Here is a 23,318-nt window from a genome sequence, read left to right as displayed (position 1 = left end):
ATTTCATGGCTTTAACAGAGGCCTTAACTTAAAGTTATATAAAGCCTTAAACTTTGCCTTATTGTTATGATGACTCATGAAAATAAAATGACAAAATATCACGAATACTTGGTTCTTTAAAAAAAAAAAGTGTCAAAAAATTGACTGCCAACTAAGCTAGATTACCTGCCATATTATTTTTCAAATAGGCTATCCAAGCTATCAATGTAGAAAACAATAGTTGCATAAAAATGTATGCTAACACTAGTTTAAGGAAAAGTAAGTATGGCTAGCCAAAGTCTAACAATATAACAACTGCTACCTTTATACATCAACAAATCATTGACTTCATGTCTAATTACTCCATGTCCACTTAAACATAGCTTACCCCATGGGGAAAAAAGTTAACTCTTACCCTACATACAAGTCGCATCCCTTCTATATCTTCAGATGAGAGTAATTTAATTTGAGAAGTACCTTTAAGAGCCTGTTCAGATTCAGACATTCCTAAAAAAGAGAATCAGTAAGAAAAGCCAAAATAAATGGAAAGATGTAGTATTTATTAGCACAGTTGTCTTCCTGACAACACAATAATCGTTAAGTCTCATTACTTCGCACAATGGTATCTCATCATTTTAGAGGGTCCAGGTCAGGTATTTTTTAAAAATATTTCCAACATGAAAAGAAAATTTGTTAAACAAACGGGAGAAAGAATTCTAAAGAACAAACTCCCAGATCAGAAATCAGTCAATGTGGGATACTTATCACATGACAAGCAATATGCTGGTAAGGTCAGTAAATGATTCACACTTAAATAGTACTCTATAATTTACAAATTGCTGTCATGATCATCAACTAATGAAGCAATTATACACCAACAACTGATGAATCATTATACTCATTGATTTTTTTAAACAAGAACCTAAGTTGGTGTTTTTCAAACTGTAGCAACTAACATTTTTTTAAAGTAAATACATGGAACAGAAAATATTAGACTAAATCATATAGAACAGGAGTAAGAGCTATTGTGGAATGTTTGTTAATTTACACACACACACACACAATCATGTTATAAAATCCATTTCTCATCCTAGGTCATAGTCAAAAAAGTTTGAAAAATACCACCCTAAGAATCTTAACTAATAAAACTAGCTTAATTCAAATTATTCATACATTTGAAAAGTGTCACAGTCAGTATAATAATTATTTCAAAACTTGACAAAAGAGAATATAATAAACCATAAACTAAGCTTTTTTATAAATGATTTTAAAAATCCCAAATAAAGTCTTATCAAACAGAATCCAAAAAACATAAAATACAGCATGATTTAAATGAGATTCACAGTGGAAAGGCAAGGATAGTTCGATAGTAACAAATCTATTAATATAATTCATCAGGGCCACAGATTAAGAGAGGAAAGATAAACGATCATCTTCAAAGATAATTCTGATAACATGACCAACTAACACCTTAACATGACAAATACAAATCTCAAGCTAAGAACCATCGTCATGGAATGCCCACTTGTCAGGAATATTATTTAACAATGTTCTGACAGTACAAACAAATGTAATTAAACAGGAGAAAAAATAAGAAGTATAGGGGCGCCTGGGTGGCCCAGTGGGTTGAGGCCTCTGCCTTCAGCTCAGATCATGATCTCGGGGTCCTGGGATCGAGCCCCGCATCGGGCTCTCTGCTCGGCGGGGAGCTTGCTTCCCTTCCTCTCTCTCTGCCTGCCTCTCTGCCTACTTGTGATCTCTGTCTGTCAAATGAATAAATAAAATCTTTGAAAAAAAAAAAAAAAGAAACTCTTGCCAAAAAAAAAAAGTATAAAACTAGAAAGAAAAGAACAAAATCCTCACCACTTTTAGATATGATTATGTGACCCTAGAACAAGGGAATATCTGATAAATGACTACAAATAAGAATGCAGCAAGTTGGCAGAATATCAGATAAATGTATCAAAGTCAATTAACTTTCCCACATACAAACCATTACTACAAAATCAGAAGATACTATTCATAAGAATAACAAGATAAAGTATCTAGGAATAAATAACAACAACAACCAAAAAAAAAAAAAAAAACCTAATGAAAAAATTGAAAACACCACTAAAAGACATAGAAGGAGACAAAGGAGAAAAACACCCTACTCTTGGGTAGGAATACTCAATATTGTAAAGGTGTGAATTCTTCCAATATTAATCTATAAATTTAATGCTATCCCAAGAAAAATGGCAACAGGATATTTTTGGGAACCAGACAAACAGATTCTAAATTTCACATGAAAAAACGTAATAATATAAAATAAATTTCACATGGAAAAACAAACATGCAAGAATCTCAGGAAAATTCTGAAAAAAGAGGAAAAGCGGCACAACAAGGCTACCAAGTATTAAAACATTATATAGCAATAATAATTAAAAGAGTTTGGTGGGGAATTAAAAGAGTTTGGTGGGGCGCCTGGGTGGCTCGGTGGGTTGAGTTAATGCCTTCGGCTCAGGTCATGATCTCAGAGTCCTAGGATCAAGCCCCACATCAGGCTCTCTGTTCAGCAGGAGCCTGCTTCTCCCTCTCATGCTCCCTCTGTGCTCTCCCTCTCTCTAATAAATAAATAAAATCTTTAAAAAATAAAAAAGAGTTTGGCAATGGCACGTGATTAGACAGTCAATGAAACAGATCAGAAACCAAAAACAAACCCAGACATGTAAGAATTAACTATAAAGATACAGATTGCATTTTACAATCAATTAAAAGACAACTGATTTGCTTAAACACTGGTGATATGACAACCAGATATTCTTCTGACAGAAAAATTAAGTTGCATCCCTGTTTAACACCTAATAATAAATGATAAAAGCATCAAAAATCTTATCATACATAAAAAGAGTGAAACCACAAAACAGTGGAAGACAAGACAAGAAAAATACTTTTTATAATATCTGAACCAGAAAGCTCTTTCTGGTTCATCAAGCCATAGACACCTTGAAAGAAAACACTGATAAATTTTATTACGGAAAAATGTTTCAAGTCTGTCATAAATGTAATGTTACAAAGACAAAAATGTAAATATTCAGTTGGGAAAAAACATTTGTAGCACATACATCAAGGGATTATTTTTCTTAATATACAAAGAGCACTTACAACTCAGAATAGAAAAAACTACAAATCTAAGGTGGGGAAGCCTAGGAATATGAACAGACAGATTGAGAGGGAAAAAAATAAAAATGACCTTTAACATATAAAAAGATGCTCAACCTTACAATTTAAAAACATAAATTACAGTATCAATTAGCACAAATCATAAAACTTGGCAACAGTCAATATAAGGGAGGATATAGGAAAAGAAACCCCCATATGTTTTTAATGAGAGTAACAAATGGCAAAAAGCTCTGAAACTTGTAGTAACTCTCAAAATTAAAAAATGCATGCATCCTTTGATCTACTCACTCACGTTAGCCAATTAAGCTACAGAAATACTCTCACATGTTCACAAAGATGTAATTATAAGAACAGTTACTGCAGTCAAATTTTAAGAAGTAAAAACCTGAAAATAAACTAGCCATGTATTAGAAGAGGCCTGACTTACCCAACTATGACACATCCACATAATGGAATATACCTCAGTCATTAAAAAAAAAGAGGTGGGTTTATATGGGTTTATACAGAATGTTTCCAAGAAGTATTGAGAATATCACAAGGCGAAAAGTGAAAAGGTGTATACGGTTTGTCCCTTTTGTGTGTAACTGGGGGTGGGGTATTTATTTGCGTATACACATAAAATATCCCTAGAAAGTGTCCCAAGAAACTGTTAACACTGGTTACCTATGGGGAATAGGACTTACTTTTCGCTGTGTAACATTTTATCCTATTAGAATTTACTTTGTCTTTTTTTTTTTAAACACAAATTAAAACTATACTCAAGTATATTAAGTACAGAATAATGAAATTATACATCCTTAATAATGTTCTTTCATTCAGACTGTCCTGTCCTTCAATTCATCTGAAATTGTGGAATTTAAATTTTAAAATTATATTCATGGGACGCCCGGCCTGGGTGGCTCAGTCTGTTAAGCGGCCAACTCTTGCTTTTGGCTCAGGTCAAGATCTCAGGATCTTGACCCTGAGCACCACAACGGGCTCCGTGCTCAGCCGGGGAATCTGCTTGTGGATTCTCTCTCCCTCTCCCTCTACCCCTCCCACTGCCTGTACGCACTCTCTCTCTTTCTATCTCTAAGATAAATCAATAAATAAATCTTTAAAAAAAATAAAATTATATTCATAAGAAGTTAATACACCTCCCACTTCTTAAAGAACAAAGCAAAGCAAAGGTAGCTTAGCTTAGTAGATTAAACCACAGAAGGATGATACTCAACATTTTAGACATGGAAAATCAGTAAAGTCACATAGTCCAGCTGAAGCTATGTACGTAGGCTCTACAATCAGACTGCTCCACTAACCTGTGTTGCAAATTACATTACCTTCTCTGGGTGCCTCACTATCAATATCTACAAAATGGAGAAGACCATGGAACCCAACTCAGGGGTGGTCGAAGTATTAAATGGAGAAAGGAATACACATAAAGAACTTAGCACGGTGCCTGACACACAGTCATGAAAAAATAAGTACTGGTTATAGAATCAATCATTCTGACTACTATTTCTACTACTGCTACAGCCCAGAGTCTTTAGTTACGCATTCAATCAAGGCCTCCACAAGCTGTTTTTTATCTAAATAGATATTAAGATAGGAGGACATGTTAAAATCAAAACAATTTTTTAATCTAGAATTTGACAGAACAACACAAAATACATTATGTTAAATGCACCCGCGTTAGCAGCTACATAAACAATGTTTTCAGAATTGGGTGGATTTCTAAAGGGAGGAAAGAAACTTTAATTGTTGCAAATGTTCTAGTGTGTCTCAGAAAAACATGTTTACATTTACTGGAAATCCAGCACTGAAAAATTTCTACCCAAAAAAACCCAAAACAAAACAAAAAACAAAACAAAACACCTGCTTTCCTTTGCAGTAGTCACCAAGCCCACAAATTAAAAAATGAAGAATCAGCACAGAATTTACCTAAAGGGTGATCAGCATAATCTGGTCTTTGAATATAACTTGGCACTGGCCTTGTTGGCATCTAAAAACATCAAAGAGGTTAGTTAAAACCAACTCAAATCTGGAAGTAACTTCATTATTAAAATTTACTAACAAAGAAAAAAAGTAGGGGAAAAAACACTAAAGATAAAAGTTCATTCATAAATATAAACGGAAAACAAGTTTTAAATGACATCTTAAAAATCGTATCTATTTCATGAAGACTAAGCTTTCCTTTCCTAGTGTCTAACGCCACTCCCTTTCTGAGGATATTTTAAAAAGGAGGAGAGCAGACAAGTTAGGATTTAAGATGACATGGACAGCAATGTACCCATGTTGCTCCAAACAAATTGGCAAACCAAAAATAGTAATAAAATAATATCTCAAAGTACATCTACATCAATATGCTCCCATTACCTCTGGAGATAGAATTAAAGAGACTTTCTCATATTTTTTGTATTTCTCCAAATTTTAAAAATAAAAGATACACTCCTTTGATAAAAAGAAAACCATCAGTAAAGAGTTTTTAAATACTTAAGGATGGCAAACAGATGTCAACTTAAGTCAATTCCTATGTTAAGATTCTTGAGGTCCATCTGCCAAGAACCATAGGAAGGGCTGGGAGTGGCAGAAAGGCTGTATCTAAATTAAGGTGGATATATATCCTGCTTTAAAAAAACTAGGAAAATAGTAATATACACTATCACTGTGCGGGGCAGAAAATACCTATTCTACCTCATTTTTTTAAGATTAAAACGTTTTTAAGCCTTTCACCTAGAATTCTTTCTGCTTTGTCCATGACTGTCAATTATCCTGAATTCCAAGTAACTACACCATAAAAGCTAAAGAGCTAGAATGCAAATTTGATCCTGATTGTGTGATTAATAACTGCAATATAAAACACATGTATCATTTTTAGGAAACTGAAAATTCTGAAAATTGTTTTAAAAGAAAGTAAAATTTTGGGCACCTGGGTGGCTCAGTCAGTTGAGTGTCTGACTTTGGCTCAGTTCATGATCTCAGGATCTTGGGATCGAAGCTGATAGCAACAGCAGGCTCCCTGCTCAGTGGGAAGTCTGCTTCTCCCTCTCCTCCTGCTTATCCTCTCCCTCTCCCTCTCTCTCATTCAAATAAATAAATTAAATCTTTAAAAAAAAAAAAAGAATGTAAAATTTTTATTACCTTATTTACTCACCAGTGGGTAATGTGGTCTGAGTTTCCCAGTATATCGATAGCCTGCCCATGGATCAGTGTTAATATCACCTTCTACAGTCCAGGAAGACACTTCTCGCTTGGCCTTTTCATCTTCTAGGAGGTAGGCAGACAAGAACAAAAGAGAAATACTTCAGCTGTCAAGCTACTGAGGACAAGAATACTTTATCACTTGTTTGGAAACCAAGCCACAGAGCCCAGGCATAAAAATCTAACAAACTTCCATCCTAACCTAAATCATCAAAGCTTCTGCTTTCTTGCTATGTTCACAACCCTATGACTCCTCAAAGATCTCAGTGTCTTGGGAGAAAAGACCCAAACTAAACATATTACAAGATTTTATACAATATCAAACAGGAATAGCTCAGAGAACTGCTTTTCCAAGAAAATGCTAAACGTATTCTCTCCACAATGTCAATTTATAGGAAGCCCATTTTTTTTTAAAGATTTTATTTATTTATTTGACAGACTGAGATCACAAGTAGGCAGAGATGCAGGCAGAGAAAGAGAGGGGGAAGCAGGCTCCCTGCTGAGCAGAGAGCCCGATGCGAGCCTCGATCCCAGGACCCTGGGATCATGACCTGAGCCGAAGGCAGAGGCTTTAACCCACTGAGCCACCCAGGTGCCCCCGGAAGCCCGTTTTTTGAAAATATAAAATCTTAAGCCCAGGCAAAACCTCCCAACTGAGAGCAGATGTTATAAATGGATTCTGTGCTCCTACTGAAAGAACAGATTCTAAATAGTTCCACACCAAATTTAAAGTAAAAAACAAAAATTTCCCACTTATTTGACAAATAGCTTTCAGACTAGTACTTCAGAATGTTTTGAAAATTTTATAGTCATCATATGCCTTTTTTCAGAAAGGGAGTAATAGAAGGAAGTAGGAAAGTCCAAGATAAGAAGAGAGGACAATTACTGAAAACTCAGTAGAAAAATTAAGAATCACACACACTCACTCTTGCCAGGTTAGCTATTAATACATAATGTTAATGCACCTGACGTCTTTGCATATGGAAGAGACCCTCAATGTTGTTTGATGCCAGCACCCTGACTGCACCTCTCACCCACCAAGTAAAATAAGAGTAACCTAAGGGGCGCCTGGGTGGCTCAGTGGGTTAAAGCCTCTGCCTTCGGCTCAGGTCTTGATCCCAGCATCCTGGGATCAAGCCCCGCATCGGGCTCTCTGCTTGGCCGGGAGCCTGCTCCCCTTCCTCTCTCTCTGCCTGCCTCTCTGCCTATCTGTCTGTCAAGTAAATAAATAAAATCTTTAAAAAAAAAAAAAAAAGTAACCTAAGACTTTTATATAGCAGGAATTCAAATCCCTCCTACACCAAATCAACCTGAACACCTCCCAATGCACACTGGTCTTCTCCTGTTTACTGTTAAGCTATCATAGCTTTTGAAAGTCAGATTTTTAAAAAAATTTAAAAAACAAGTCAAAGTCAGATTTCAAACAAAAATTTCTGAGGTCTTCAAGGAAAATAAAACTCCCCCCTTTAAACAATCTAAATATCCAAAATTGGGGAGAATAGAGAGACTCACACAGTGTTAGGCTAAAGAGGAATGGTGAAATGAGTAAAGGGGGTCCAAAAGTATAAACTTCCAGTTATAAGATCAGTAAGTTCCAGGCATGTCAAGTACAGCATGGTGACTAAAGTTAACAACAACAAAAAGACCATCGACACTAACTGACTCCTCATTTTACAGAGGAAGAAACTGAGGCAGTATGGCTCACAAGAGCAGAGACACGTAGCAATGCTGGCTCCCAGGGCAATGTCCTCTCCACGGAGCCCATGGTCAACCTGGGATTAAAAGGTGGTTGAAGCACAATGGACAAGACTGCAAAAATACAGCCAGTCCAGTCACATTACTTTGGAAACGCAAAGTAATTGCAACTGTCACTAAAAATTGTGACAATCTAAAACCTACGGTATTATTTACAACTTTTACAGGTCAGTAATGCAAAGTAGTTGCATTACTTTGGAAGGCAATTATAATATTATATACAAAGTAAAGGAATGGAAAAGAGTAAGACTAGAAAATAAGAATAAGAACAGCAAAAAAAAAAGAAAAGCTCTATCATGCTCCTGAATTTGAGATCTTTCTCCCCTCTGGAGTTCAAGAAAGCCACGGAGGACATGAATGTCAATAGGAAAACTGTCACACATCCCAGGACAAAAACAGACTCCATTCATTACCCCCAGGGTCAAACATTTCAGAAAACAGTTCAAAATGCAGGCAAATGGATGCCTGCTTCATCTATCAATTACATCAAGTGCTTTGTCTGAAATATAAACTTCAAGATTAATTTTCACCTGAAACCTAGGACAGAACAGCAAACAAGATGTAGGCTTTTTGGTCTGACATACTCCAGGGAGTGTGGAAGGAGCAGAAGAGATGTGCGATCTTTCAAAGCTTCCTGATGATCTGTGTTCAGGCCCTTCCACAGTCTATTTTCAAAAGAGAATTAAAAGCAGACCTCCAAGGGATGCCTGGGTGACTCAGTCATTAAGCGTCTGCCTTCAGCTCAGGTCATGATCTCAGCGTCCTGGGATTGAGTCCCACATCGGGCTCCCTGATCAGTAGGGAGCCTGCCTCTCCCTCTGCCCTCCCCCCTGCTTGTGTGCATTCTCTCTCTCTGTTTCTCTCAAATAAATAAATAAAATCTTTAAAAAAAAAAAAAAAAGCAGACCTCCAACAGATAATATAACTCAAAGCTACCTAAATAAATTAAGACTCAATTATGGCAACCTCTTTTCTAATCTCCAGGTATAATTTACTTAGGGAAATTGACACTTCAAAAGTAAGTTAGTTTACATTTTAGGATCAATTTGCTCTAACCCTCAATGCTTGACACATTAACAGTTTCTACCTAGTAAGCATGAATTGTACTGGGGGGTTAGGAACAAAACTATTTACTAACTGGTCTTTGTCAAAAGACTGAAAACACAGAGGACAGTGTAATTAAACCTCTGTAGCTGTCTTTCAAACATTTCAATGCAAAAAGACTAGCCAGGTACACCACAGGTAGCGGCAAAGAGTAACCGGTATGCACAAGGTGTGACCCAAAGCACAGCACACCCAGGCCTCACTCTTGAAAAGGTCCTGTACAGGCGGCCCCCTCCTAGTCAGCGGATACAGAACTGCACACATCTCAGCTTTGCCTGGGACAGGATTTTCTGCTCACAATCCTGACTCACTTCTTGCAGAGATAATTATTAAACAATTGTTGAGCACTTACTAGGCATTGTACACATGCTAAGCACTTGATGTGGATTTCTTTATTTAATCCTCGTAACAAACCTGTAATTTCAGCACTTTGGAGGTAAGGCTTAACATAATCCAGGCTCACAAAGCTTGGTGGAACCAGTTTTGAATGATTACGTAACAACTTCTGTCTGTAATCCAAAAATCAAGCATACTAGGTTCAGAGCAGTAGAGAAGTAGAATAAAAAGAATTACTTAAAGGTTTGGGGTTTGTTTGTTTGTTTTTTAAAAGATTTTATTCATTTATTTGACAGACAGACAGAGATCACAAGTAGGCAGAGAGGCAGGCAGAGAGAGAAGGGGAAGCAGGCTCCCTGCTGAGCAGAGAGCCCGATGCGGGGGCTCAATCCCAGGACTCTGGGATCATGACCTGAGCCGAAAGCAGAGGCTTAACCCACTGAGCCACCCAGGTGCCCCTGGGGTTTTTTTTTTAAGATTTTATTTATTTATTTATTTGACAGACAGAGATCACAAGCAGGCAGAGACAGGCAGAGGGGGCGGGGGGGGGGGGGGGGGAAGCAGGCTCCCTGCTGAGCAGAGAGACCGATGCGGGGCTCCATCCCAGGACCTCAGGATCATGACCTGAGCCGAAAGCAGAGGCTTTAACCCACTGAGCCACCCAGGCACCCCCCTGAGTTTTTTTTAAATAAAGTTTTCATATCATACTTCTGGCAATTCAAAAGGTACTTCTAAAATGCTCATCCTACCTTTTATTGGAAGCAAAGGTGACAAAGAAACATACTGATTTTATCAGTGATAAACTAAAAAAAGTGATAACTAAAACCTACTGTATTATTTACAACTTTTACAGGTCAGACTAAAAGCCAATGCTACTGTGTGCACTCTGACAGGAGATACGTGTTGGTAGTATGTGCCCAGCAACCGTCAACACTGTGTGCCTTTAAGGGCTGCAATCTAACCGGTCTTCTTCCCTAGGACACATGGAAAGTAAATTCTGCCCTTGAGTCATTTCTTTAACTCACACTTGAAATTTTCCTAAGGCCTGATTAGCTTCTGCAATCAAAACAACTCCAGGTCCAGATGGCTTCACTGGTAAATTCTACCAAATATTTACAGAAAAAATAATACCAATTCTAACACAATCTCTTCTAGAAAAGAAAAGAGGAGGGAACATCTTCCATTTCATGAGTCCAGGATTACTCTCATGCCAAAACTAGGCAAAAATATTAAAAGCAAATGACAGACTAATATCCTGCACCAATATAAATATAAATCAGGCAATCTTAATTACGTATCAGTTTTAAGAAAAAGAGGGATGCCTGGGTGGCTCAGTCAATTAAGCATCTGCCTTCAGCTCAAGTCATGTTCCCAGGGGCTAGGATCTAGTCTGGCATCGGGCTCCCTGCTCAGCCAGAGGCCTGCTTCTCCTTCTCTTCCCCGCTCTTGCTCTCTCTCGCTACAACTGTCTCTCTCAAATGAAGAAACAAAATCTTAAAAAGAAAAAGGCTGGGTATAACATCTTCCCAAAATGAACTGCATGCTATTATGTTCTCTCACTATTGTTTCTTGAAATAAGATATGCCTAGTTCTAATATGCCTGGTTCCTTGCCAGCCCAACATTCTTTTCTACTGATCCCTTTCCAGATACTCCTCTTAGCCCTGGATACCAACCCTCCCCACACCATTTCCTCCTTTAGGACTGTCCTCCCCAGTGGGTGTAGTCAAGGTCAATTTAATAGGATATGAAAGATACAGGGCTGGCCAGCTGAGGGCTGTCTCTATCCAGCACAGCCCAAAGGGATCAACACAGGGCTCACCCACTAAGAAAACCATCCCCAAAGATCCAAGAGGGCACCATCTAAAAGATGGCACCATAGTAAACACTAGAGCAAAGAGTGAAATGCAAATAGTTTCAGTCTAAAGCATAATAATTATGATCTTTTTACTTAGGGTACATTAGCTGTTGAATTCTCTTGGAGTATATGTTGTAATGGCTCTTCATTTCCTGTAGGAATCCAGTATTAAAGAAACACACACACTTGGGGCACCTGGGTGGCTCAGTCAGTTAAGCGTATGTCTTCGGTTCAGGTCATGATCCCAGCATCCTGGGATCCTGCCCCATGTAGGATTCCCTGCCAGCAAGGAACCTGTTTCTCCCTCACCCTCTGCCCCTTCCCCCACTCATTCTCGTTCTCTCTCTCTCTCTCTCAAATAAATAAAATCTTAAAAAGAAAGAAAGAAAGAAAGACAGAAAGATGCACACTTCAATATGTTAGGAACCGCCTGGGGTAGAGACCCATTCTAAGCTGTTTTGCTAACATGCTATTTCACCTCAAGCCTTCACTTCCCTACACTTTTTAACTTCCTGGATATAAAATATTAATAACTGGTCAAAGAGCTCTAAAAATAACACATTAGAAATACAGTACTTAGTATATGACTGAATAAAGTTAAATGGCATTTAAACCAAACTCTATACTTTGATCTGAAGTAACGAATCCTGTTATTTATGCTTTATTAAACTCTCATTTATTCGCAATCCTTCTTCCTTATCTCTAACCACATTTCCTCCCACAATAACCTAGCATTTCCATTCAATGTAGACTTCACTTTACAGAACCACAGAAATTGCCTTTACATTTTTATTTCCCTTTCCTTCAAATGGTGGTTAAACTGACCTCAATGAGATTTTAAGATACATATAAAATAATCTCTCTATGTTTATTAAACCAGCAAATTCCTTAAAAAAAATACATAATTTGATGAATTAAAAAGAACAAGATCAGTAGGTCGAAACAGAAACTTTATACCAAGAACCATGAGTTATCTGCCAAGCCTTCATCCGTCAAGATGGCAATGTTTTAAGACCAGAAAGCCCTGGTCAATTTTCAGGTAACTGCAACGAATTGTCTTAAGCCCTTAAGGCAGTCCACTGACGAAATGAATTTACAGGATGAGTGAGTAGCCAAAGCAGGAAAAGTCATGTGAATTGGTAATAGATCCATGTGGCTGAAAGCAACAGCTAAGAGTTTCACTTTGTGGTGTCTCAGAAAGTAACTTTAAAAAAGAAAAATCGAATATTCAGCTGCAAATAAGAGTATTAAAACACCAAAAAAACAAAGTAATAAATCTTGAAAATCAAACCAAAAAAAGAGATCTGGCTAAATTTAAAAGCCAGACAGCTCAAGTACCACTGCCTACAACACTCAAACACTTCTAGCAAAGGAAAGCGGGTGCCAGAAAATTAGGACATTCTCAGGTACTGCTCAAGAAAGATCCATCTATCCTAACAACCATCTCATGTTTTTGTGTTACATACAAGATTAACAAAAAGATTGCTCAGCCACATTTTATTTCCATGATTACAAACCACGAAGAATAAAAAATTTTAAAACATGTCCTAATTCTCGCTCTCAGGATTACACTTTCAGAAATTCAAATATACACTGTCAGAACTGGAAGACTTCTTTCAAGACATGTGGAGGCAAAGGAAACAAAAGCAAAAATGAACTTTTGGGACTTCCTCAAGAAAAAAAGCTTCGCACAGCAAAGGAAACAGTCAACAAAACAAAGAGGCAACCTACAGAATGGGAGAAAATATTTGCAAATGACACTACAGACAAAGGGCTGATATCCAAGATATATAAAGAATTCCTCAAACTCAACACTCAAAAAACTGATATAAAAATGGGCAGAAGACATGAACAGACACTTCTCCAAAGAAGACATACAAATGGCTAACAGACACATGAAAAAAATGTTCATCATCATTAGCCATCAGGGAGATTCAAATCAAAACAGTTAGAATGGCAAAGATTAACAGGACAGGAAACGACAAATGTTGGAGAGGATGTGGAGAAAGGGGAACTCTTTTACACTACTGGTGGGAATGCAAGTTGGTGTAGCCACTTTGGAAAACAGTGTGGAGATGTCTCAAAAAATTAAAAAGGAGGTACCCTATGACCCTGCAATTGCACTACTGGGTATTTACCCCAAAGATAAAGATGTAGTAGAAAGAAGGGCCACCTGTAACCCCAATGTTCATAGCAGCAATGGCCACAATCCCCAAAGTGTGGAAAGAGCCAAGACGTCCTTCAACAGACAAATGGATAAAGAAGATATGGTCCACATATACAATGGAATATTACACCTCCATCAGAAAGGATGAATACCCAACTTTTTTATCAACATGGATGGGACCGGAAGAGATTATGCTGAGTGAAACAAATCAAGCAGAGAAAGTCAATTATCATATGGTTTTGCTTATTTGTGGAGCATAAGGAAAAACACGGAAGACACTGGAGATGGAGAGGAGAAGTGAGTTGGGGGAAATCAGAGGGAGACAAACCATGAGAGACTGTAGACTCTTAGAAACAAACTGAGGGTTTTGGAGGAGAGGTGGGTGGGGGGATGGTTGAACCTGGTGGTGGGTATTAAGGAGAGCACAAATTGCATGGAGCACTGGGTGAGGTACATAAACAATGAATCTTGAACACTTAAAAAAATAAAATTTAATTTAAAAAATTTTTTAAATTATAAAAATACAAATATACACTTTCAGAACTGGAATATTTCTAGTCGTCTACATAAAAGTCATTTCTAAGACAAATGGTACAGAGATATAAGATTTTACTTACTTGCTTTCTTATGCAGTAACTTGTGAGTTGCCCAACTTCCTTTAAAACATTCCTGAAAGAGCAAACATGAAAATTAATGTCAGGCCTTCAGAGACATTTTAAGGAATACTGTATGTAAAAAATAGACACCGGACACTTCGTTTGCACAAGTCAAAATCTGTGACTTTACTACATCCAGTATTTGGGAAGGCTTAAGAAATGATGACACCTATTTAAAAATTCACTTCAAAAAGGAACCTAAACTTACAGTACTTCAAATAAGTAGAAACATTAGCCTATATTATAAATAGCAGTCACAGTTATATTTCAATTTTATGTCATCAAATTATTTTGAAGTATTTGAAAAGAACCATAACCCAATTAATCAATTGTATACTAGGGGAGGGAAAAGGAAAATTTTGCAGATTTTTCCATTATTTATAGCAGTTTGAGTCCTGGCTAGCTATACCCTCCTCTTTCTTTTCTCCATGCTGACAACCCTACATGGTAAGCTCAGTGAGGGAAAGAACTATGTCAAGATTACCTCCACATCCCCACAGCCAATCACAGTAGTTAGCACACAGTGGAGTTTCAGTGAGTACTCTGAGCAGAATGGATCAATCACCAGGAAGACTCAACGTTTCACTTAAGAAAAGAAGTTCATGTGACATATTTCAGATGCTAGTAGGAAGTACTGTATTGGGAAAATGAACTCAAGTAATAAATTGAATTCAAATAATCAACTCAAGTAATAAATTAGGAAAAAAATGAATTCAACCAGACACAGATCTTAAGCATGCCTTCATTTTTATGGTATTTCCTTCAAAGGATTTAAAATTATTCAAACAAATCATTATCAATATGAAGAAAATTCACAAAATCCTATAAATGTTTTGACTTTGCAATATAAAAGAGTAAGTAATGGATTTTTTAAAAAGCTAAGAAAAAAACAGAAAGCACCCCTAGGACTATATAGTAATCAAACCACATTACACAAGTGATGCTAAAGCTACTCTCCCCCGAGGTTCATCCAAAGGCTGAGGGGTTAGTTTCCTCCACCAGGGCCAGAATCTTCACGACTTCCCCTTTTCTTTCCCTGTATCCTCCACAGCAGGCCAACTGTTAGGTTAAGAAAACCCAGGTCATACTTATTACCTCCTATTGCCACGTTAAATCCCAAGACTTCAAATGTATAAAAAAGTATCCACAACATTCAAGGATTTTTTTCAATTTTGAAGCTAAAACTAAGCTCAGTCTTTTGGGGAGGATGGGGGATGTGGTTGGCAGAATAACGGCACCCCCAGAAATGGCCATGTCCTAATTCACTGAACCTGTGAATGTGTTGGGTTACAACAAGGTAAAGGAGAATTAAAGTTGCTAATAAACTGACCTTAAGGAAGGGGGAGGCATGAGTCATCAGAGAAGGAATGATGGAGGCAGGGTTGGAGAGAAGTTACATTGCTGGGATTGAAGATGGAGGAAGGGGCCATGAGCCAAGACACTAGCCTCCAGAAACTACAATGTGCAAGTAACAGTTCCCAAAGCCTCCAGAAAGGCTGCCAACCTGCCAACACCTGACTTTAGCCCTGAGACCTATGCAGACTTGTGACCTACTGAACTGTGAGAAAATAAGTTTGTGTTGTCTTAAGCTACCAAGTTTGTGGTAATTTGGGATGGCAGCTATAGAAAACTAATACAGGAGGGAAAATAGTTATCCCTATCTGCTGTCAAACTGCAAAAACCCTCACAACCGGCAAAAAGGTCAGTTTTTCTCCACCCTGGAGTTACAGGCAACTGGTTGAAACACACACACACACACACACACACACACACACACACACATTTATCTATGATTCTGCCAAAAGAGGTATTGTAATTAACTGAAAAGTCCCAAGAACTGAAACAGGAATAAGTGACTTCTTCAGTACTACATCTATTCAGACTAAGAAAAGAAAGGTAAAGTCAGTATTAAACTATCATATGAAGACAACCATCATAAATAAGTTACCATTTACTATGTGCACTATATACCTGTATCTCATTTCATCCTCAGAAAAACCTTGCAAGGCAGACAGCATTATCCCCATTTTACACATGACAAAACTGAAGCACAAACAGCTAAATAACTTGTCTGTCACATAATAGAATCACACCAGGCAGAATGAGAACACAAACCCAGGATTACCTAAGATCATGCTTTCTCACTGCTTCTGTGTGTGGATGAGTAGGTGTGGGTGTGTGTGGAGAGTTTATATTCAATTCAAAGCATCTATTTAGTACCAAACTCAGAACTAGAAAACATGTATACAATTAAGCTCTACCATTATAAGCTCTAGAATTTTATCTTTAAGGGGGCGCCTGGGTGGCTCAGTCAGTTGAGCCTCTAACTCCCCGTTTCAGCTCTGGTCATGATCTCAGGGTCATGGGATTGAGCCCTGCATCAGAGACTCCACACTGGGCGTGGAGCTGGCTTAAGATTCTCTCTCTCCCTCTCTCCCCACTTGTGCTCACTCTCTTGCTCCCTCTCAAAATAAATAAGTAAATCTGAAAAAACAAAATTTTATTTTTAAATCTAGGAAATGATAACTACTAACCATTTTCATGGATCCTCAACTGCCATACCTATAAAGTGGGGCTGATACATCTAGGGAAGATAATATAGCAGATTAAAGGAGATCCTGTAAATAACTCATGGGAAAGTAGTTAACAAAGTTTCTAGCACATAGCAAGTATCAAAATATGGGAGCCCCTGACATCCCAGTGCTTATCACTATGCCTGGCATTGAACAGGTTTTCTTGGTTTTTGTTAAAGAATGAACAAAAATTAATATGATCATATACACAAAGCCTTCTTCTGGTTGTAGATGGAAATGTAAACCTTCCATCACCTTCCAGGACTGACCACAAGCTGCCTATTCCACAGCCTTTCTCCCCTCTCCTGTACACCAAAGAACGCTGCAACAGCATAACTGTAATGGACCTTGGGAAAAACATTCCCAGCCTCCTGGATGATACAAGTGGCCTCGTGACCTAGTCTGGCCAACATGTGAGCCCAGTTGCCAGGTGAGGCCTCTGGCAAGCTTTTTAGAAAACAGGCATCTATTTTCTCTTTGCCCTTTCCCTGCTTCAAACCCAGCGACGCTGGCTGAGGTAAAGCAGCAGTCTTCTAACCACAAAGTAATGAGTGCACCCCAAGAAGCCAGGGTCCCTGGAACTGCTGTTCCAGTCTCAAAATATCCACACCTCCAGACTCCTCATCATTTAAAAAAAAAAAAAACTCCACACCTTTAGTTTTGGAAGATGTATTGGTTAGAAACTGCATTAGATTATGAGAACAAAAGCTCGAAGAACAGTGACATAAACAAATCAATCACTCACCTATTTCATAAGACTAAAAGGCAGGGGATGGGGTGGGGGTAGGGGAAAGGGGTCCTGGATGAAGGTGGCTGTAACAACTACAGCAGGTTGAATAATGGCCACCCAAAGACACCAGGTTCTAATCCCTGGAAACTGTAAATGTCACCTTATTTTGAAAAAGGGTATTTTTGCATATGTGACAATTAAGGGTCTTGTGATAGGGAGATTATCCTGGTAGGCCCTAAATGCCATCATCATGAGTGTCCTTAGAAGAGGGAGGCAGCGGGAGGCTCACACACACAGAAAAGGAAGTAGTAATATGGCCAGAAGGGTAGAGATTGGAGTGATGTGGTAGAGCCTCTGGAGGGAGCACCGTCCTGCCACCGCCTTGATTTTGGTCCAGTGAAACTGACTTTGGACTTCCTACCTCTCCAACTGTGAAAGAATACATTGCTGTTGTTTCAGGCACTCTGTCAGTGGCAGTTTGTTGCAGCAGCCACAGGAAACTAAGGCAGTAAATAACAAGACACCAGGGCATACACCTAAAGAATGACTCCAATTAGGGCACTGAAGGTGAAGGACTAATTACAGTTTTCTTGAAGCTTTTTCTGCTTACATGTACTTATTCATGAGGTCAACTCCCAATTACGCACAGTGATTTTTAAATGGGATCAACAAAGGCACATGACTTATTTTAAGAAACTTCAGTCAGCCATTTCAACCCCTACTCTTCCTCCCCTTTCCAAACTACTCATCATCATGGGTAAGACTGGCAAAGGTGATGAGACAGACTGGAGTTTCACTTGTTTTTCCTTCGTCCAGCCTACCTGATAGCAGAGATATTCATGGCAGTAAGGCTGTCAACAAGGAAAAGTTCAGGGATGGGGAAGAAAAGAGTGGAGAGAGGCATTCAGGGTGCGTCCTGGAACTCCAGTCTAAGAGTCAGCCAGTTCCAGAGGCAAAATGCCACCAGGGCTGCATGCCTGGTGTACCAGTGCTGTTCTTCAGTTCCAGGCCTTGACTCCAGTGTCCCCTTAATACCAGGCAAACCATCAGCATACTAAGTGCGCTGGGTACAATTCTGAATTCATGTTCAGTAGGACAGCTTACAATAAATCAACTGAATGTCTATCAATGAGAACGATGTATGGCTGAAGTGGCTTACACGTCTCCTAAGTACTGATACAGCCAACCCTGCAGCACTGCAAGAAACAGTCTTCCCTGAGAAAAATCAACGTCAGATTTTTTGCCCTGTCACATACACCCTCCTTTCCAAAATCCGAAGGTACTCCACTTGTTAGGTAAGCACCAGCACAGTTTGTATCCTCAACCTGGCTAACCCTTTTCCTGCTATCACTAAAGTCAGGATATAAAAAAGGCAGGAGACCATCAAAAAATGAAAAGAAAATATGTCAAGAATAGAGAAGAGACTTCTGAACAGAGCAGAGTTATCAAAAGATGACTTTCAGATACTCTTCAGCTCCATTAGCCTAGGATTCCATCTTTTAAGTAATTATGGAAGAGACTACAAGTTCCTAAAAACTTGTGACAGTAGAAATGATTATCTCAAAGTTAATCTTCCCCCCCAAAGTAAAGCAAAACGACAAAAAGTTGAAAACAAAGAGATGGTGTTTTTGAAAAAAAGGATTTGAAACCAATGAAGTCTGGGGCACCTGGCTGGGTCAGTCAGTAGAGCATGGAAATCTTGATCTCAGGGTTATAAGTTCGAGCCCCACAATGGGTGTAGAGATTACTTATTAAAAAGGGGGGGGTGCCTGGGTGGCTCAGTCATTAGGCATCTGCCTTCAGCTCGGGTCATGATCCCAGGGTCCTGGGATTGAGCCCCGCATCGGGTTCCCTGCCCGGGGTGGGGAGCCTGCTTCTCCCTGCCCCTCTGCTGCTCTGCCTGCTTGTACTCTCTTGCTTTCTCTGTCAAATAAATAAGTAAATTAAATCTTTTTTTTTAAAAAAAAAAATATATATATAGGAAAAAAAAAAGAAGAAACCAACAAGTCTAATACCTGAATAATAAAAGTTTCAGAAAGAAAAGGGAGAGGGGAGGGACGCCTGGGTGGCTCAGTGGGTTAAAGCCTCTGCCTTCAGCTCAGGTCATGATCCCAGGGTCCTGGGATCGAGCCCCGCATCCGGCTCTGCGCTCCATGGAGAGCCTGCCTCCTCCTCTCTCTCTGCCTGCCTCTCTGCCTACTTGTGATCTCTGTCTGTCAAATAAATAAATAAAGTCTTAAAAAAAAAAAAAAAGGGAGAGGGGAGATCAAAGAAATAAATTCAAAGTTTCCCATAACTGAAAGACAGGAGTTTCCAGACTGAAAAGACCCCCAAAAGATAAAACTCAACTTGCCCAAGGAATGCAATATGAAATTTTGTAATAGTGCGATAAGAGAAAATCCAATAGGCTTCCAGAGAAAGGGGGGAGGGCTCAATCCCAGGTCCCCAAGATCACAACCTGAACCGAAACCAAGAGCTGGACACTTAACCCACCAACCCACCCAGATGCCCCAACAACTGGTTTTTAACACAGGCAGTCAGTCCTTACTTTGCACAGTAGTACAGAACCATAAAAACGGCCATACAAGCTGTAACTGTACAAAGTAATCTTCATAATCAATGGGAAATTACAATCGTTCCATGACCTTTAAAATTTTTTGATACAACATCCAAAACTCTGTCAGTTATAAATACACAGAGTATTGGGGGAGAAAGTAAAACTTATGTTTGTTTATTAGTACACAGTACCACTGAGAATTAGAGCATTTTCTTTCTTTATTTAAAAACTTACCAAGACCAGTTTGAATGTTTGCTTTCTTCCCATTGTATAACTTATGAAACGGAGTGAGCATCTTTTTTATGATTGGCAAATTGTCCTACTCCTTTCTAGGTATGGAACAGCTTCCAAATTTTATCATTTGTACTGTCAATACCTCTGAGTGTTCCATTAAAGTTTTTGTTGGTATTATTTCCCCTGCAACACTGCTATTCTTTTCATCACAACCATTTTCTTCATTTATTCCAACAAGTTGGCCCCACAGAGTTGCTCTGGCTGCACGTCTAGAGTTTCTAGAATGGTGAGAAATGCCAACATTCCTGTGGTCAGCTATTTCTTCTACAAACCCCTTTCTGGATTTAGATTTCACTTCCGGCATGATCATTTACCATTTCTTTGCTGCACTTTCTATCTTTGTTGGCAAATTCCCTCTTTCGATTATCCATTTTTGTAAAATATCACAGAAGTCCTCACTGGCAAACAAAGCAACACAACCACAGACTTGGCCGTCTGGAAGAGAAACAAGTGAGAGTTGCACAATGGCCAGTCACTGATAGGTTCTGAAAGAAAGGAGGGATTGGTCACTGATCAAGGTGCACACCTGTGATTTACACAATGATCCTAGGACTAAAGAGCTCCCTGTAAAGTATGTACTTCATTTAATTACTTCATGTTGCTGGGAGATTGGTTTCACTTAACTAAACTATGCTCACTAAATTCATGCATATCAAAACTGCAAAATAAGATCTGCCTTTAGTGGGTACCTATCTAGCTCAGTCAGCAGAGCATGCAACTCTTGATCTCGGGTCATGAGTTCAAGCCCCAAGTTGGGTGTAGAGCTTACTTTAAAAAAAAAAAAAAAATCTGCCTTTATATAGTTGGCACTCTGATACAACCTATTTATAAAACTTTTCTAAATAGGTTATATGAACAAAACACTTCTGTATCACCCAGGATCTTTTTTTACCCTCACAGAAACTGACACACATTTCCTTAAGTTAAAAAAAATCTCTATCCCAACTGATTCATTTAGAGAATACAGAAGTTTACATACCAATTTAAATGGGGGGGCAGGGGATACATACTAATTTAAACAAGAAAGGGAGGGGGAAGACATCATTTCTTTAAAGAAGCATTTAAAATGTTACCAAAAATTTAGCATATTCACCTAATTTTTTAATACTAAAAAACAAAACAAAAAAAATACTTTAGGGGAGCCTGGGTGGCTCAGTGGATTAAGCCTCTGCCTTCGGCTCAGGTCATGATCTCAGGGTCCTGGGATCGAGTCCTGCATCGGGCTCTCTGCTCAGCAGGGAGCCTGCCTCCTCCTCTCTCTGCCTACCTGTCTGCCTACTTGTGATCTCTCTCTGTCAAATAAATAAATTTCAAAAATCAAAAAAAAAATACTTTAACATTAACTACTTATTACTAAGAATACTTCATTAATTCCTAAAGGGTTTATAAGTAGGGACAACTCAAAACCCACAAGATTTCCTAAAACACTCCTTTTCAAAAATAGCTAGTGGCTAAAAATCATGGACTCTGAAGTCAGACAGACTTGTATCCTAGCTTGGTCACTTATTAGCTGTACAACACTTAGTATCTCTCAAGTTCTGGTTTCCTCAACTATTATGTAGGGAAAACAACTGTGCAGTGCTCAATTCTAATGATCATCAATTTTGTTAATTTTTGAAGCAATTTAAATTTTAAACTTGAAAAGATGAAGCACCTAAATATCTTTAATGTGTGTCAATCCTGGCCCAAAGTCTCGGCTTATGAAATCCGATGGGCAATGAAGCAACTAGTCATTACTGTGAGCTCTGTATCTTTCGAGCATCATGACTGCCCACAGAAGCTGAACTGTTGGGCAGGGCACATAACCCGAAGTTCGAACCTGCTCCCACCACACAGACCATCAGAGTGAACCAAGCCTCCTGGCTCATGGCATCCGAGTACAACCAGGAACCAATCTCTGGCAGAATTCTAAGCTACGCAGACATAATAGCAACCCTTAAAAAGTCAGGTCTTTTTTAAAAATACATATAAAAAAATAAAACATTGATCAGTGACACCAGTAGCCACAGTACAGAGGCAAAAGTCAGAAGATTTAGTCCAACCATAAAACCTGAACAGAATGCATGGAACAGTTATTTAAGAACTCTGAAAAGCAAACAGTAGCAGGCAGATTAGGGAAGACCAAAATTTGAAGTCCCACTGAGCTGGTGATGAGTTCAGCATCCCAGCCGACCCCGCGTATCTTCAGCGGCACCAGAGAAGTGACCACCTGGCACAAACACACAGTGCTCCCAGAGAAAATGCTCTAATTCCGGCTCAAAAACCAGAACAAGGAATTAACAGTGCTCAAAGAACACAAATACCACCTTCTCCTCTCTCTTTATCCTCTCACATCCCAGACCCCAAGTGATCCCAAGGTAGCCACCTATGAGCCTGTAGGAGCCAAAATTCTGAGGAAGAGGCATTTTCCTTCTCTAATCAGTGAAGCTGTAGTCCACAGAGGGTGGACCAAACCCCACTTTCTGCTCTCTGCCTTCTTGCCATTTGGCCCCAGACACAAGCACAGTCATAAACTGTGCAGCAAAGCAGGTAACTAAACCAAAGATTTCCGGCCACAGAACAAACAAAGAGAATTCCCAAGAAACCAGAAAGTACTGCGAAGGAGTTCTAGAAAGGAACCCCACAGAGTTCTTCATAATACAATACACTGATGCTTGTGAGAACAGAACTAATCACAAGTCTATCATCCAAGTCTCAGACCAAGCACTGGGTCAGAAAGGTTAGAACTAGCTGCCAGAATCTAACCCAGATCAGGAGCCTGCTAAAACAAAAATATCAACATTCTCCACAGGATTTAAACAAAACTCAAGATCTCATAATATTCAAAATCTCCAGGATACAATCTAAAATTTGACATATAAAGAACCGTAAAAATTTCAACTCACAAGGGAAGTGAGTTAACAGACACCAATACCAAGATGACATGAACGTTGCCATTAACTGACAAAGACCTAGAAGCAGGTATTATT

General features: G+C 38.8%; 1 protein-coding gene across 1 annotated transcript in view; it reads right to left on the bottom strand.

Annotated features, from left to right (window-relative positions):
- The window catches only part of METAP1 (methionyl aminopeptidase 1), a 66,476-nt gene that overhangs the window by 19,144 nt on the left and 24,014 nt on the right, over positions 1-23,318 (bottom strand). Inside the window, exons 2-5 of the mRNA XM_080797830.1 lie at positions 14,157-14,208; positions 6,275-6,387; positions 5,062-5,122; positions 395-486 (exon numbers count right to left, since the gene is read on the bottom strand). Of these exons, the coding sequence (XP_080653956.1) occupies positions 395-486; positions 5,062-5,122; positions 6,275-6,387; positions 14,157-14,208 (318 nt within the window). The remainder of the gene's footprint in view (positions 1-394; positions 487-5,061; positions 5,123-6,274; positions 6,388-14,156; positions 14,209-23,318) is intronic.

This window comes from Martes martes (assembly GCF_963455335.1).
Source record: "Martes martes genome assembly, chromosome: 2".
Taxonomy (NCBI): domain Eukaryota; kingdom Metazoa; phylum Chordata; class Mammalia; order Carnivora; family Mustelidae; genus Martes; species Martes martes.
Note: the sequence above shows the minus strand (reverse complement) of the source record. Positions and strands in the feature narration are given on the sequence as shown.